Source organism: Micromys minutus (genome assembly GCF_963924665.1).
Source record: "Micromys minutus genome assembly, chromosome: 29".
In the NCBI taxonomy this organism is placed as follows: domain Eukaryota; kingdom Metazoa; phylum Chordata; class Mammalia; order Rodentia; family Muridae; genus Micromys; species Micromys minutus.
The window spans coordinates 14,097,895-14,111,614 of record NC_137964.1 but is presented as its reverse complement, the minus strand read 5'-3'; the positions used below and the strand labels follow the sequence as shown (position 1 = coordinate 14,111,614).

At 48.2% G+C, this 13,720-nt stretch overlaps 1 protein-coding gene across 3 annotated transcripts in view; it reads right to left on the bottom strand.

Moving 5' to 3' along the window:
* Positions 1–13,720, bottom strand: part of HIP1 (huntingtin interacting protein 1) — a 126,761-nt gene that overhangs the window by 34,557 nt on the left and 78,484 nt on the right. For all 3 annotated transcript variants that reach the window (XM_080940442.1, XM_080940444.1, XM_080940443.1), the window contains exons 3-9: positions 13,385–13,527; positions 12,213–12,269; positions 9,710–9,790; positions 7,638–7,714; positions 7,051–7,112; positions 5,369–5,509; positions 677–734 (exon numbers count right to left, since the gene is read on the bottom strand). In XM_080940442.1, coding sequence (XP_080796568.1) covers positions 677–734; positions 5,369–5,509; positions 7,051–7,112; positions 7,638–7,714; positions 9,710–9,790; positions 12,213–12,269; positions 13,385–13,527 — 619 coding nt within the window. The remainder of the gene's footprint in view (positions 1–676; positions 735–5,368; positions 5,510–7,050; positions 7,113–7,637; positions 7,715–9,709; positions 9,791–12,212; positions 12,270–13,384; positions 13,528–13,720) is intronic.

Below are 13,720 nucleotides of genomic sequence, written 5' to 3'. Positions count from 1 at the left end.
AAGCTAGACTCAGCCAAGTATTTACACGTTTTCTCTACTACACAGGCTCTGGATTTAACTATATGCATGTATAAAAAGAACATCTAAGTAGAAGGGGAACTATATGGCTGGAAGGAGCCAAAAGGGAGGGGGAAGGGAGAAAAATACAAGAGATACAGGGGAAAGAGTGGGGTGGGAGTGTGATCTGCATTGTTCACTGGAATTAAAATTACACAAGAGACACGCTCAGGCCATGTCTGTGGGGTTTTGTCCACAGCGATTGTTTGGCTTTGGTTTTTTGAGTCAGGGCCTCTCTACATAGGCCTGGTTCCCCCTCACCATATAAACCAGGCTAGTCGCCTACTCACAGAAACCTTGAATGCTGGCACTAAAGCTGTACACCACTACACCTCCAGGTTCTCCACAGAGGTTTAAGTGAAGAGGGAAGAGCCAACCTGAGCGTGTACATTTGGATGCGTGTGTCTGTATTTGTGTGTGGTGTGTGCGTGACTGTTTCTGTATAAATGACCATAAGCATGTATATGCAACACATGTGCAGAGGTAATAAGTTAATGTCAGATGTCTTCCTTCCCATCCACATTTGATTTTAAGACAGGGTCCGTCACTGGGCTTAGCACTCGACGCTCCGGATGATACATTTTGCTTGGATTTCGTTCCCTGTCCTAGGGCCACTTACTTTGTGAACTGTTCCATGAAGCGGTCTCGGTGGCCCTGCAGGGTGTCAGCTGGAAGACCTGGAGGACAATGGTAAGAACATGTTAGTTCCCAGAGACCTTGTTGGGATGAGGTGGGGGGGTGATAGTAGGCAAACCCCATTAGGGCCGAGGGAGGGGCCAGCCTTCCCAGCCTGTCACTCCTAGCCCCGAGGTTTGGTAACTAAAGAGACCCTGCAGGAACAGCAGGATGCTCAGCTTCTGCCTTCTTAAACTTCACTGTTCTGGATGGAGCTTGTATCCCTGGGGAAGCCGTGTCTTCATCAACTGCAGGGCAAGTGGGAGTGGGGTCCTCTCTCAGGGGTAGGGTGGATCCTAGGCTACAGGGCCTGGCTAATTCTGTCACACTACACAAGCACTGGGACAATCCCTGATGAAGGAGTTGCTTCTCTGAGGTCCTTTCACGTCGCAGACTGTGACAGGCTGCGTATTTCAACTATGCATCAAAACTCAGTTTTCATTTTATTTGACGTTGAGAGGTCTTCCTGTACAGCTCAGGTGGGCTTTGAACTCACGAGCCTCCTGCTTCATTCTCCCATGTGCTGGGATCAAAGGCAACAGGCTGCACACCTGGATTTCATTTATTACTAACTTAAGGCCCCCTGCCGTTTTCCCCAGTTCCTCCTCTCCTTTTATCTCCCCCTTTTTCTTGCTGACACATGACTCTTGTATGTTATCCAGGCGAGCCTTGAACTCCTGGACGTACTCTTGCCTCAGCATCTCTTCTACCCAGAACAACAAACCCTGCCACTGTGCTATGCTTTTTCTTCACTGGTTTGAGACCCAGTCTCACGCCGCAGCCCTGATTGTCATGGAACTTACTACGTAGCCCAGGCTGGCCTGGAACTTCTGAGTATCCTCTTGCCTGTGATTATAGATACATCCCAACACGCTTTATGTTTAATTGTTTTTGAAGGAGTGCTGTAATCACAAAGTTCATGTACAAATTCTCAGTTTCGAAGGTAATGAATGTGCCAGGCATGGTGGTGCATGCCTGTAACCCAATACACAGGAGATAGAGGAAGGGAGTCTTCATAGTTCGATGCCAGCTTGGTCTTCGAAGAAAGAGCCAGGGCTCTGTGAGAGAGAAACCCTGTCTGGGGGTGGGGCATGGGGTGGGGAGGACACTGAGCCAGGCAGATAGAGAGCTGAAGGTCAGCCAGGACTACATAGAGACCTTGTTTCAAAAACAAACCACAAAGATACAATTAGACCCAGGATAGAAATTGCACTTAATTCCAAAACCCTAATCTCAGTTATGCTATGAGAACGGAACCAGGAAAAGCTGAACTGAGGAAGATTCCATTAAAAAAATAAATAAATAACTGGAACTCAGACCTGTCAGGGTCATCAAAAACAAAGGAAGTCTGATGAGCTGTCACAGCTACAATGGGACTAAGAAGAAGCAGTGACTAGGTTCTTAAAAAAGGGAACTGGGTAAGAATGATGAATAGCTGAGTAAAGTACTAACTTAGCTGAAAGTATGTTATAAAGTGCTTAGAGGTAAGCACTAGAATCCTGTCTAGAATCCCCCAGTGAGGAGCTGGGGGCATGGCTCAGTGGTAGAGCCCCTGCCTAGAATCCCCCAGTGAGGGGCTGGAGGTGTAGCTCAGCAGTAAAGTGCTTGTCTAGTATATGAGCCTTTACAGCACACAAAAATGTATTAATAAGGCTTATAAACTGACAAAGGTTAAGATGACAAACATCATGCTAATACATTAACAACAGAAGGTTGTGCTTGGTGGCTTATGCCTGTAATCCCATTGTCTGGGAGCAGAGACAGGAGGGCTACATTTTGAGTTCAAACACACCCTGGTATATACAAAACTCTCTCAAATAAACAAAACAAAAAAAAAAAAACATAAGGAAAAATAAATTCACCTATACTTGGTATTTATTTTATTTTAAAACTTATTATATATGAATACACTGTAGCTGTCTTCAGACACACCAGAAGAAGGCATCAGATTTCATTAAAGATGGTTGTGAGTTCAAATCCCATGTAGTTGCTGGGATTTGAACTCAGGACCTCCAGAAAAGCAGCCAGTGCTCTTAACCACTGAGCCATCTCTCCAGTCCTTGGTATTTATTTTAACTTCCTTACATTTATTTATTTCTGTGCATGAGTGTTTAACCTTTGTGCATGTTTGTGAATGACGTGGATGCAGTGCTCTCAGGAGCCCACAGAGGACGCTGGAGCCACTGGACCTGGAGTTATAGATGGTTCTGAGCCACCATGTGGATGTTGAGAGTCAAACCCAGATCCTCTAAGAAACCAGTCAGCGCTATTAATTGCTGAGCCTTCTTACCAGCCCCATGTCTATCAGTTTATATTTTGACAGGTAATCCAGGCTGACCCTGAGTCTCCAGCCTCTAAATCTCAAGGGCTGAGATTACAGGTATGGGCCACAAACCCTGGTTATGTGGACCTGGGTGCGGTGGTGAGATAGCAGGTTTCCACACCCCTCTGCCAACAGGGCTTACTCCCTGCCGGTAATTGATGATGTTTCTAAGCAACAGGCTTTTGGGATTTGGTCCACCCTTTCTGCTTCCTGTAGATATACCCTAAGGCCCAAAACACTTCTAATCCTGGAAGAGCAAATTGCAGGTACCCTTGAGGGAAATGACCCCAGATTAATCAGTGATTGCTTCTCTTATCCAGTTTCAAATAGCCAGGTGTGGCTGGGGAGTGGTTGCAGGTAGAGGCACTTGCTGCCAAGCCTGGTGACCTGAGCTTTGTGGCTGGGACCCATGTGACAGAACAGAGAACTGACTCCTAGAAACTGTGCTCTCACTTCTCTATGTATGTAAGAGCACATACACATGCATCAAACAAAAACACGAATAAACATATGGATAAATGGAATAAAAAAAAACATGTAGAAACAAAAACCACAATCAGGTCATTACTTGTAAGTCTGCTGTTATGAAATACTGCTTGTTTCATGTGAGTATGCAAGAGTTTGTGTGTGTGTGTGTGTGTTGTATATGCACACAGTTTTTAAAGTTTAATTTTATTTTGTTTTCCCATGAGACAGGGATTTGCTACGTCAATTGGGCAGGCCTTGGATTCACCACGTAGCCCTGGTTGACAATAAATTTCCAATCTTCTCCTCGAACCTTCAAAACTCTGGGATTATGGTACCTAGCACCACAGCTCAGCCACACACCCTTGTCCATTCTGGGCTATGAAACCTGACTAGCGTTCATCCATTTCTATAAGGTTTTAGGTTTCCCACCATGCTGTGGGCATTCTTCAGGGCGGCCACCCTGGCATATGACAATTATGACAATAAGGGGCTGAGAGCATGACTTGGTGACAGAACACTTGCCTAAAATCTGCCAGTGGGATTTGGCACAGGCCTTATCTGGGGACTTTGCATTTAAAGATAGGATTCTGAAAAGTATGAGGCAACTATCCTAGCTGGCCCAGGAGGAGCCTGCTCCCCCACAGTTTAAAAAACGGATTGATTGCTTGTATGGGTGTGCGTCTGCATCCACATGAGTGTGATGGTCAACGACCAACTTGTGTGGTAGGTTCTCTCCTTCCATGATGTGGGCTCTGGAAAGAGAACTCAGGTCATCGGGCTTGGTGGCAAGCGCCTTTCCCCTGAGCCACCCTGCCTGCCTACCTCTAGCCCTGACCAGCTGACCGCTATTGGATGCCACCCTGGGCTTAACCCCCTGCCAGTCTGCCCCATCGCCCCAAATTTTAAAATGAGGTCAACATGAATAAGAACTTCTGCAAACCAGGCAGCTCTCAGACTACACTGTGTTAAGGGTGCAGAGGATCTGCTGCTGGGCAGGATACAGCCCTCCTTTTCTTGGATCAACTGTGACCTGTTTATTGGTTTATTTTTAAGTATCTTGTGTTTAAGAAAGTTTACAGTATAAACAAACCTGGCCAAGAATGTAGTACTGGCCTTGAACTGGCAGAGATCCTCCTGCCTTTGCCTCCTGCTGGGACTGTAGGCATATGCCACCACAACCAAGTGTATTTCATCATCCTATACTGCAAGGATTGAACTCAGGGCATTTTGCTTGTCTAGTTAAGATCCCAACAACTAAGCCACGCCCCCAGCCCCTCATTGGGAGATTCTAGGCAGCTCAACCACTGAGCCACACCTCCAGCCCTTCACTGGGAAATTCTAGACAGAGGCTCCACCACTGAGCCACGCCCCCCCAGCCCCTCACTGGGGAATTCTAGCAAATGCTGTACCATAAACCATACCCTCAGCCAGTGACTTCCCAGCAAGTTTTCTACCACTGAGCTCCACTAGCCTTGCAGCTGCATTCTGTTTTCTATTTCTCTATAAAATTCCTTCTATTATAAGGGACTGGGTTGCTAGATGGTTTGGAGGTCACTGAATTAGCTCCTGCACAGTTGTGTTGTCCTTTACGTGGGTCTAAGAATACTATCTTTGGTGAATGGTAGAGGTGGAGGTGGACAGAAAGAAGCATCCTAAGACACAGGACTGCAAGGACAGGAGCTGAACCGGGCAATCTAAAGAATGTGTTGCTCCCTTTCATTCTGAGGGGCCTGGTAGCCGAAGGTCCTTTGGAACCGAGTGTGCTGCCTGCAGACCTCTGGGGACTTGCTGAGGCTGGGACCCTGTGCCTGATTGATACGAGATGGCCGAGACTGTCACACTCACAGGAGTGGAGCTTGAAGAGCAGCTTGACAGTGTAGTCATAGAGGTGACTGCAGTCCAGGATGACCTGGATGAGCGGCGCGAGGCGGCACTGGCCAGCCGTGGTCACGGACACGGAGCGGGACATGTCCAGGGAGTTGAACACTGTTGGGGAAGATGGGGAGAAAGACCACGGTGAGGCAGGAATCTCCATAGTAGGGCAGAAGCAGGAGCATTATACACAACCACACTTACTGTGCATCCCAGCACTTGGGAGGCAGAGGTGGGTGGATCTCTGAGTTCGAGGCCACCCTGGTCTACAAAGCGAGTTTCAGGACAGCCAGGACTATACAGAGAAACCCTGCCTCAGAAAACCAAAAGAAGACTGTTCACAAGCTGATCAAAAACACTCAACATAGTTCCATTTTTTTTTTCCTGCCTCTGCCTCCTCTGGGCTGGGAGAAGGATGTACCACCATGTATGGTGGGCAAGCACTCTACTAATTGTGGTACCATTTTTTCCTCAGGTTCTTATCCCCGGCATCCACCCACATTGCCTTACTCTCTTCTCTGGCGGTGGACAAGCCAGCTATATGCCGTCATCTCATCCCCGGCAAAGGCTGACTGTCTCTCACTGGTTGCCCACTGAGCCTGCAGTATACACGCAGCAACAACGCAAGGCCTCCCTGTGGTCTCAGCGTGTGGAGCTGACTAAGGGCCATGAGTAAGCAGTGCCCCTTTGGGTTGCTTTGCCTTGTCAGGTGGTAGTGACAGAGAGACAGAGAAAACCACCCAAACTGAACCACACTAATTACAAGGCGGCCTTTCTTGACACGAATTAAAAGCAGCTGTCATTATGATGCAGGCATTTGTGTAAACCTTCCTCTGACTCCTATCTGACAAGAAATCAGAGCCATTTCTTTCTACGCCCAGAAATGTCCCTTGACCCCCAACACCAGCTCCAGCAGTGTGACTGCAGACACATTTCTCAGCCTGGCCAGGCCTCCGGATGCTTGTCCATGAAGCAGCCCTAATGAAATCCGTGAGGAGACTCCCTGTTAGGAGTTTAGAGTCCCCGAAGTGTTGGAATTACAGGTCTGTGCCACCATATCCAGTTTTACACACATACCCAGGGCTGCGAGCTCAGGAGGCAAGTATTTTACAGACTAAGCCATATCCCCAGCTCAAGACAGACCCTTCTTAGCACAGAGCATGCCTTGGGAGAAGACCAGCTCCAATGACAGACAGGGCCAGCTGGAACTGTGGCCACTTTCCAATGGCTGTGAGAAAGGACAAAATAGCCTCTGGGAGCTTGATGGCCAGGACTTCTAGAGAGAGGGTCCTTGGAAGGGGCAGAGTAGCCTGTCTTTCTATCTGATATAAAATAACGTTCTTTAATAATGTGCAGGAGCAACCCAGCATGCATGATTTAATTGCAGCACTCCAGAGCCAGAGGCACTGGGGTCTCAGAAAAAGCACAGATCTCCACGCTCCCTGCTGAGCTCCAGTGACAAACAGGGCTCAGCCAGATGGATGTGGGGTGCAAGCCTAGATTCCCAAAGCTCAGCCTGCTGTGAGGCCAGCCTGTGCTAATAGAGATTTTCTTCATAACAAAAAGACTAACACCAAAAGACCAGCTGGACCAAGTGATTCAGGCTGGGTATTGAGAGAAGGATTCCAACCTTGGCTAGGAGGGAAGAGACTCACCAGTTTGGAAGAGGTTCAGTTCGCACTCCAGGTAATCAAACATCTCCACTGTGAGCTGAAAACTAACACAAGAAACAGGAATTGGAGTTTATATACATGACTCTCCCTCAATGGCCCAATGCAATGCTGGGCATGAAATCCATGACTTTGTATATGCTAAGGAAGTATGATACTGATAAGTCACTCCCCCAGCGCCTCACTGGGGGATTCTAGGCAGGGGCTCTACCACTGGGGTCACACTCCCAGCCACCAAAGCCAGGTTTTTACATGACCCCCCATGGTCTTTTCTACTTTCCTAAGCTGAAGGTTCCCACGTGCACATAGATGTATTCTTGCACAAACACCTCTGCTTCCTCCCAAGCATCTATTATGAACATTATTTAAAGACTAAGCCTCTCAGTGTCCCACAGGGAAAAAGAGAGATGACGGTGCTCAGTTTTAGGTTAGAAAGTGGAGATGAAGACAGCCACGGTGAAATATGTCTGGGCAGGATTCCAGATGGATCAGACCCTCTTCACCATCACCAGGGGCAGAATCACAAAAGCTTATTTCCCTACCAGGCCTGGAGTGGAAAGACAGCCACTTACAAGTTGTTAACGTCACTCTCTCCGGCCTCATCCAGCTGCCGGTCGCTCATCTGAAGGTTGCCCGGGAACCTGGGATTCTGTGAGGGATTTGAGTGAAGAAGACAGGATGAAACACAGAGGGCTGAGGACGCAGCTCAGAGGGTAGAGAGTGCTCTTAGAGGAACAGTGGTTCCCTAGCAAGCACACAGACCTGGGTTCAAACTCTGGTACCTTAGGAAAAAGAAAAAAAGCCCCTGTATGGCCCAAAGAGACCAATGTGGATTCAAGCTGCCTACATTAATCATGTAGCAAGTCCTATGTCAACTACGCTCTTTTGAGGAAGACAGGATCAGTCTGTATGACCTCACAAACACAGACAGACCCTTTACTGGCTCCCAAGAATCCAATGCAAAACCCCTCATCGGAACTGAAGGTTCCTTCCTTGCAACATGAGCCCGGGGCACCCTCTAAGCATGATCTCCCAAGAAGCACTGAGGCCTAGCATGTAAGAATGTTTCCCCCACTGATCATCCGGAATCCCCGGGCAGTTCACACTCACGTGTCTTGGGTACTTTCTGATTACCAATCTCTTCAATCTTGGCAGTTTACCAGACCTGCTACTGTGAGAGCATGGAAGCCCAGAAGACACAGGTCAGGGTATTCACGTTTTGTTTTGTTTTGAGGCAGGGTCCTATGTAGCCCAGGTTGAAACGAAACATACTATGTAGCTAAGGACAACTCTGAACCTTCTGGCCCCCCTGTCTCTATATCCTGAGTGCTGGGTTACACAGGGTATATGCGTACCATACTAAGTTTATGCAGTGCTGAGCTGCCTGCATGCTAGGCAAGCCCTCTGCCCATTTAGCTACATCTCCTCCTGTAATCCTTCTGTATTCAAGTAATCCTTCTGCCTGAGCTGCTGGACACCGCAGGACATGTGAACAGATTAAAGAGAGACAGGTAAGACTGCAGCAAGGAGCTTCTAAATCCCAGAGTGACATGCTTTGACTGGAGCTAGAACAAGATGAGGCTGATTTTTTGCTTTATCATTCTTTTGGGGGAAGGGGGTTCGAGACAGGGTTTCTCTGTGTATTCTGAATTGTCCTGGAACTCACAGAGATCCACCTGCCTCTGCCTCCCAAATGCTAGGGCTAAAGACGTGAGTCACTACAACATGGCTCTAAAAGACTTTTTTCTTTTTAAGGCTTATTTTTATTTATGTGCATGTGTGTTTCGTTCACACGTATAAATGTATACCATGTATGTGCTTGGTGCCCACAGAGTGTAGAAAAGAGCAATGGGTCCCCTAAAACTGCAATGACGGATGACTGCTACAGTGGGCGCTGGAAACCGAGCCCTATTCCTCCTTTAAAAGTAGCCTGTGCTCTTAATCTCTGAGCTATCTTCCCAGCCCCAAGAGAACTGACGCTCTATGATGTCCTCTGACCAAACAAACAAACAATCCAACAGGCCAAGAGGGATTGGTGGCTCAGTAGTTAACAGTACTTGCTGCTCTTTCACAGGAGGTAGGTTAAGTTCTCAGCACCATTAGGGAACCTCAGAACTGTCTATACCTCTACTGCCAGAGGATCTGCTGCCCTCTTCTGGCCTCCTTGGGCACTGCATGCACATGGTGCACATGCACATATGCAGATCACACACAAACTATCTCTATATCTCTATCTATCTATCTATCTATCTATCTATCTATCTATCTATCTCCCTACCTACCTCCCTACCTACCTACCTACCCATCCATCCATCCATCCATCCATCCATCCATCCATCCATCCATCCATCCATCTATTTTTCCCAGGGAACACCTCCCACTAGATGTTGGTCATTTTCCTATTTGTGAAATGAGGAACAGAACGACCCATGAGCAGAGGTTGAAAGGCTGGTCACATCCCTGGTTCCTTTATAGCACTGTTCTATCAGCTGATTTCCCCTCATAGAGATAGGCCATAGCATCCTCACTCTCTGAGGTCCCCAGCTGTTTCTCAAAGACCAAGGAGGGGCCAAAGGAAGGTGGGGCTGGAAGGAGCGGTGGGGTGAGGGAGCAGAGCCGTGGAGAAGGGCAGATAGTTGCTCACTTTGGTGTGGTACTCCATCCTTGTTCTCAGCAGTTTGAGGTAGATGCTGCATAGCTGTCCATACCCCTCGCTCAGGTGGCCCTTTGGGGAGGAGGAGAGGAAGGTGCATTAGTACTGAGGCAGAGCTGCCTCTTAAATCTTTTTCCTGGGCCTGCTGATTGCTCAGTGGAGGAGGGCTTCAGCTGCCAAGTATTCCAACCTTAGCTTATTCCCTGGGACCCGCCTGGTGGAGAGGACTGACCACCATGGACTAGGTGTTGCCTGACTTTTCCAGGAGTGTTATATCACTCCCATGCTTGACCCACTCCAACACATGTAATAAATGTTATTTTATTATTTATTATTAGAAGATGAGGCAGAAAAAAATGGCCCAGGGGTAAAACTGCTCTCCACTGTGCATGACAACCTCATGGTAGAGGGGAAACACAGACTCCGGTAGCCATGCTTGATGGCGTGCATGTACCCTCTTTTCTACACACGAACACGCACACAGGAATGCATGCGTGTAACCTAAAAAGGTAAATAGAAATTTAAAGGGTGTTCATTCCCAGCCAGCAATCTAATATGGAGGGAATCCTTGAGAAGAGCCAATTTCGATTTCCTCTACTCAGTCCTGTGATAAAAAGAAGTCAATTCCACTGCTGGGAAGGGCCCCAGCTGACGCTCCCCAGAATTCATAAGCACCCAGTGGAGCATTTAATTGAGAGCGAGCTCCACAGAGGCGAACACAGGTTCTCTCTGGAGGAACCTGTCTTTGTTACTGACTTCAAAGAATTGCGTTCCCAGCGGAGAATCAAAAAGCACAAAAGGCAAATGTGCTGAATGACTAAAATTCACCAGAAATGCCAGATGGCCAAACAGAGCTCCAAGGACGGATAAAGGGATTATGAAAGGCAATGTATGGCAGGTTATCATTAATATAGCTGTAAAATATCCACAAGGTATAGCTCTTGTAAAGAGGGGCTGGAGACACGGCTCAGCAATCAAGAGCGCTCGCTCACACACACACACACACACACACAGAGAGAGAGAGAGAGAGAGAGAGAGAGAGAGAGAGAGAGAGAGAAATATTTAAAACTTATTTTAAAGGAATCCGGGTGTTGCATTTAGGATCCCAGCACTGGGGAAACTGAGGCAGGAGGCTCTGTAATGGAAGCCAGCCTGAGTTACGAAGTGAGACAATTGATTCACAAAAGAAAAGGGGGGGCAATATAAAAAGAAGAAAAACGGGGCTGGGGAAGAGGCTTGGTTGGTCAAGTGCTTTCTGGGCAGCTGAGCTACATTCTCAGAACTTATGGGGCATGGCTGTGATCCCGGGGGGGGGGCACATGAGGATCCCCAGGGCTCAATGGACAACCAACTTGAGCTAATCGGTGAACCACCACTCCAAGGGGCTTGTGTCTTAAAAATCATGGTGGGAAGCTTGGAGCGGTGTGGTGGCCCGCCTTACATCCCAGCACTTGGGAAGCAGAGGTGGGGGTATTTCAGTGAATCTGAGGCCAGCCTGGTCTACATGGTGAATTCCAGGACAGTCAGGACTACATAGAAAAACCAAATTTGAGGCCAGCCTGGTCTACAAGGCGAATTCTAGGACGGCCAGCACTACGCAGAGACTCTTGTCTCAAAGAAACTGAAAAACAGAAAAGAACACAACCAGACAAGATGGACAGCTCTTGAGGAACAGCACTCGTGGCTGACTGGCCGTCACACTCAGGTGCATACACTTGCCCCCCCCCAATGCATGCCTATAATCCCAGTGTTCAGGAGGCTAAAGTTGGGAGAATACAAGTTCTAGGCTAGCCTGGGCTACCTATAGAGACCTCCAACAAACAAATAATACATCTTCAAATTTTTTTATATGCATTGGTGCTTTCTGTGTATATAGGCCTGTGCCCTGCACATGCGCATGTCTGAGGAGGTCTGAAGAGGTCATGGGGTCCTGGGAGTTACAGGTGACAGTGAGCCACCATGTGGATGCTGGGAATTGAACTCAGGACCTCTGGAAGAGCAGTCAGTGAGTGCTCTTAACCGCTGAGCCATCTCTCCAGCCCCAAAAGAAACAATTGCAATGTGTTGTGACCGTAAAGGGCACAGGTGAGGGATCCTAACCCCATGACATGGAATGCTGTGGCTCTGGGTACCAAGAGCTTTCCTGTAGCTTCCCCGGACTTCAGGCACAACAATGCATTCAGACACATCTTTAGCTCACCCCCTAAGACTCACTGAAGAAACAAGAGACCAGCTGAAATGTGGTTCAGTGGGCGGAGTGCTTGCCTCTCCTCCCGCTGTGTAGACATCGAACTTGGCTATGCAAACATGCAACCCCAGCACACAGGAGAGACAGGAAGGTCATGAGTTCTTAGTAAGCTTGTGGCAGGCCCAGGTTCCACGAAATATTGTCTCAACCAAACCAGGAGGGGGGAGAACTTGTTATATCCCATGCTCGGTGTCTGGCTGTGCTGGGGTGAGAAGTTGGGGTTCCTGGGTACACCCCCATACTCACCCACATTCTGCTCATGTCGCTTAACTCATTTTTGTATCTCAGAGAGTCTTTCAGCACCTAGAAAAGAAGAGCCATGAGGGGAGACAGGGTGGCCAGAGAGCTGCCTCCCTGGGGCTGGGGTGGGGAAGAGACCCATCAGAAGGGTGGGTCTCCTATGGGAAATCAGAGGCGAGGGTGGGCAGCAGGCAGCAGCCTCTTTTGTGTGCATGTGTGTGTGTTCACTCGCTCACTCGAGTGCGCATGTGCACATATACACACACCTGAAGGTGCCAGAGCACATGTGTGGAGACTAGTGGACAATAGTCAGAAATCAGCTCCTTCCTTCAGTCCCATCAGACTGTTGGGCTGGGCTGACAATTACTTTTGATAGGGGGCAGGAGGGTTGAAAGGGGGTGAGGGGAACATCTACATTCTATACTATAACATACTAGTTCCATAATGTTAGAAGTAACCAGTACACACACAGACACCGTTTGCTTGGCTTGCCTACCTCCCAGCCCAGGGGCCTCTAGGACAGGTTGATACGGGCAGACGCTACCTTGGCTCAGTATTTCAATTAGCATTTGAGCCCAGAGATCCACAAAACGAGAGAAGATTGCAAGGGATCATAATAAAAGAGGCACAAATACCGAGAGTGGGATTTTATGATCAGAAATATGGCTGGTGACCTGGCCAAAGGGGGGATGGCTGAATCCCAAAATGATTGACAAGCCTTTGTCTCCGCCCCCTTATCCCCATATAATGTGCCGGCTGGAGACGAACTAGGAGGTATGATCTCTAATTGCTAGCTCACCGAGTAAAATAGTTTTAAAGATTCAATTCCTGGGATGGCTCGGCAGTTAAGGGTGTTTTGCAGCTCTGGCAGAGAACCGGAGCATCTTTCTCAGAGGCTCCTAACATAATTAATTACGTTGTGATTAATTAATCAAATTAATTAAAACATGTAATTACGGCCTCAGGGGATCTGACACCCGCTTTTGGCCTCATCAGGCAACTGGACACATGTGGCATACACTCACACATACGTGCACATATAAATAAAGACATATCTTTAAAGCTTCGATTCCCGTCTAGGCTCGCAAGCATCTGTACCGGACAGCAGGAGTCCAGAGAACTCAAGTGTCACAGTTCCCGCCTTGCCATTGGCCTCCCCAGACGCCCCAGGGACTCACGTTTGGATGTCCGTCTCGAAGAAGTTTGTGGAACACGTGGCAGAACTTCCAGCACAGCATGGCGTTGCTGGAGAGAGGCAGTCGGTTGACCACAGACCAGAAGGTCTGCGCCCCTTTCTCGTGGTGGGTGCCCAGAATACACGGTGGGAGGAGTTAGGGAAGACAAGGGTTTGGTGGGTGGAGCGTGGGAAGGGGAGGCGGAGCTCTGATCATCAGGAAGACTCCACAGTTCTTCGAATTTGCCTGGCAGGTTGGAGGCTTAGAGTACAAAATACCTCGTTCCCTATTTTATAACAGTTTCTCCTGAAAAGCGATTTTCTTTCCTTTTTAATAACA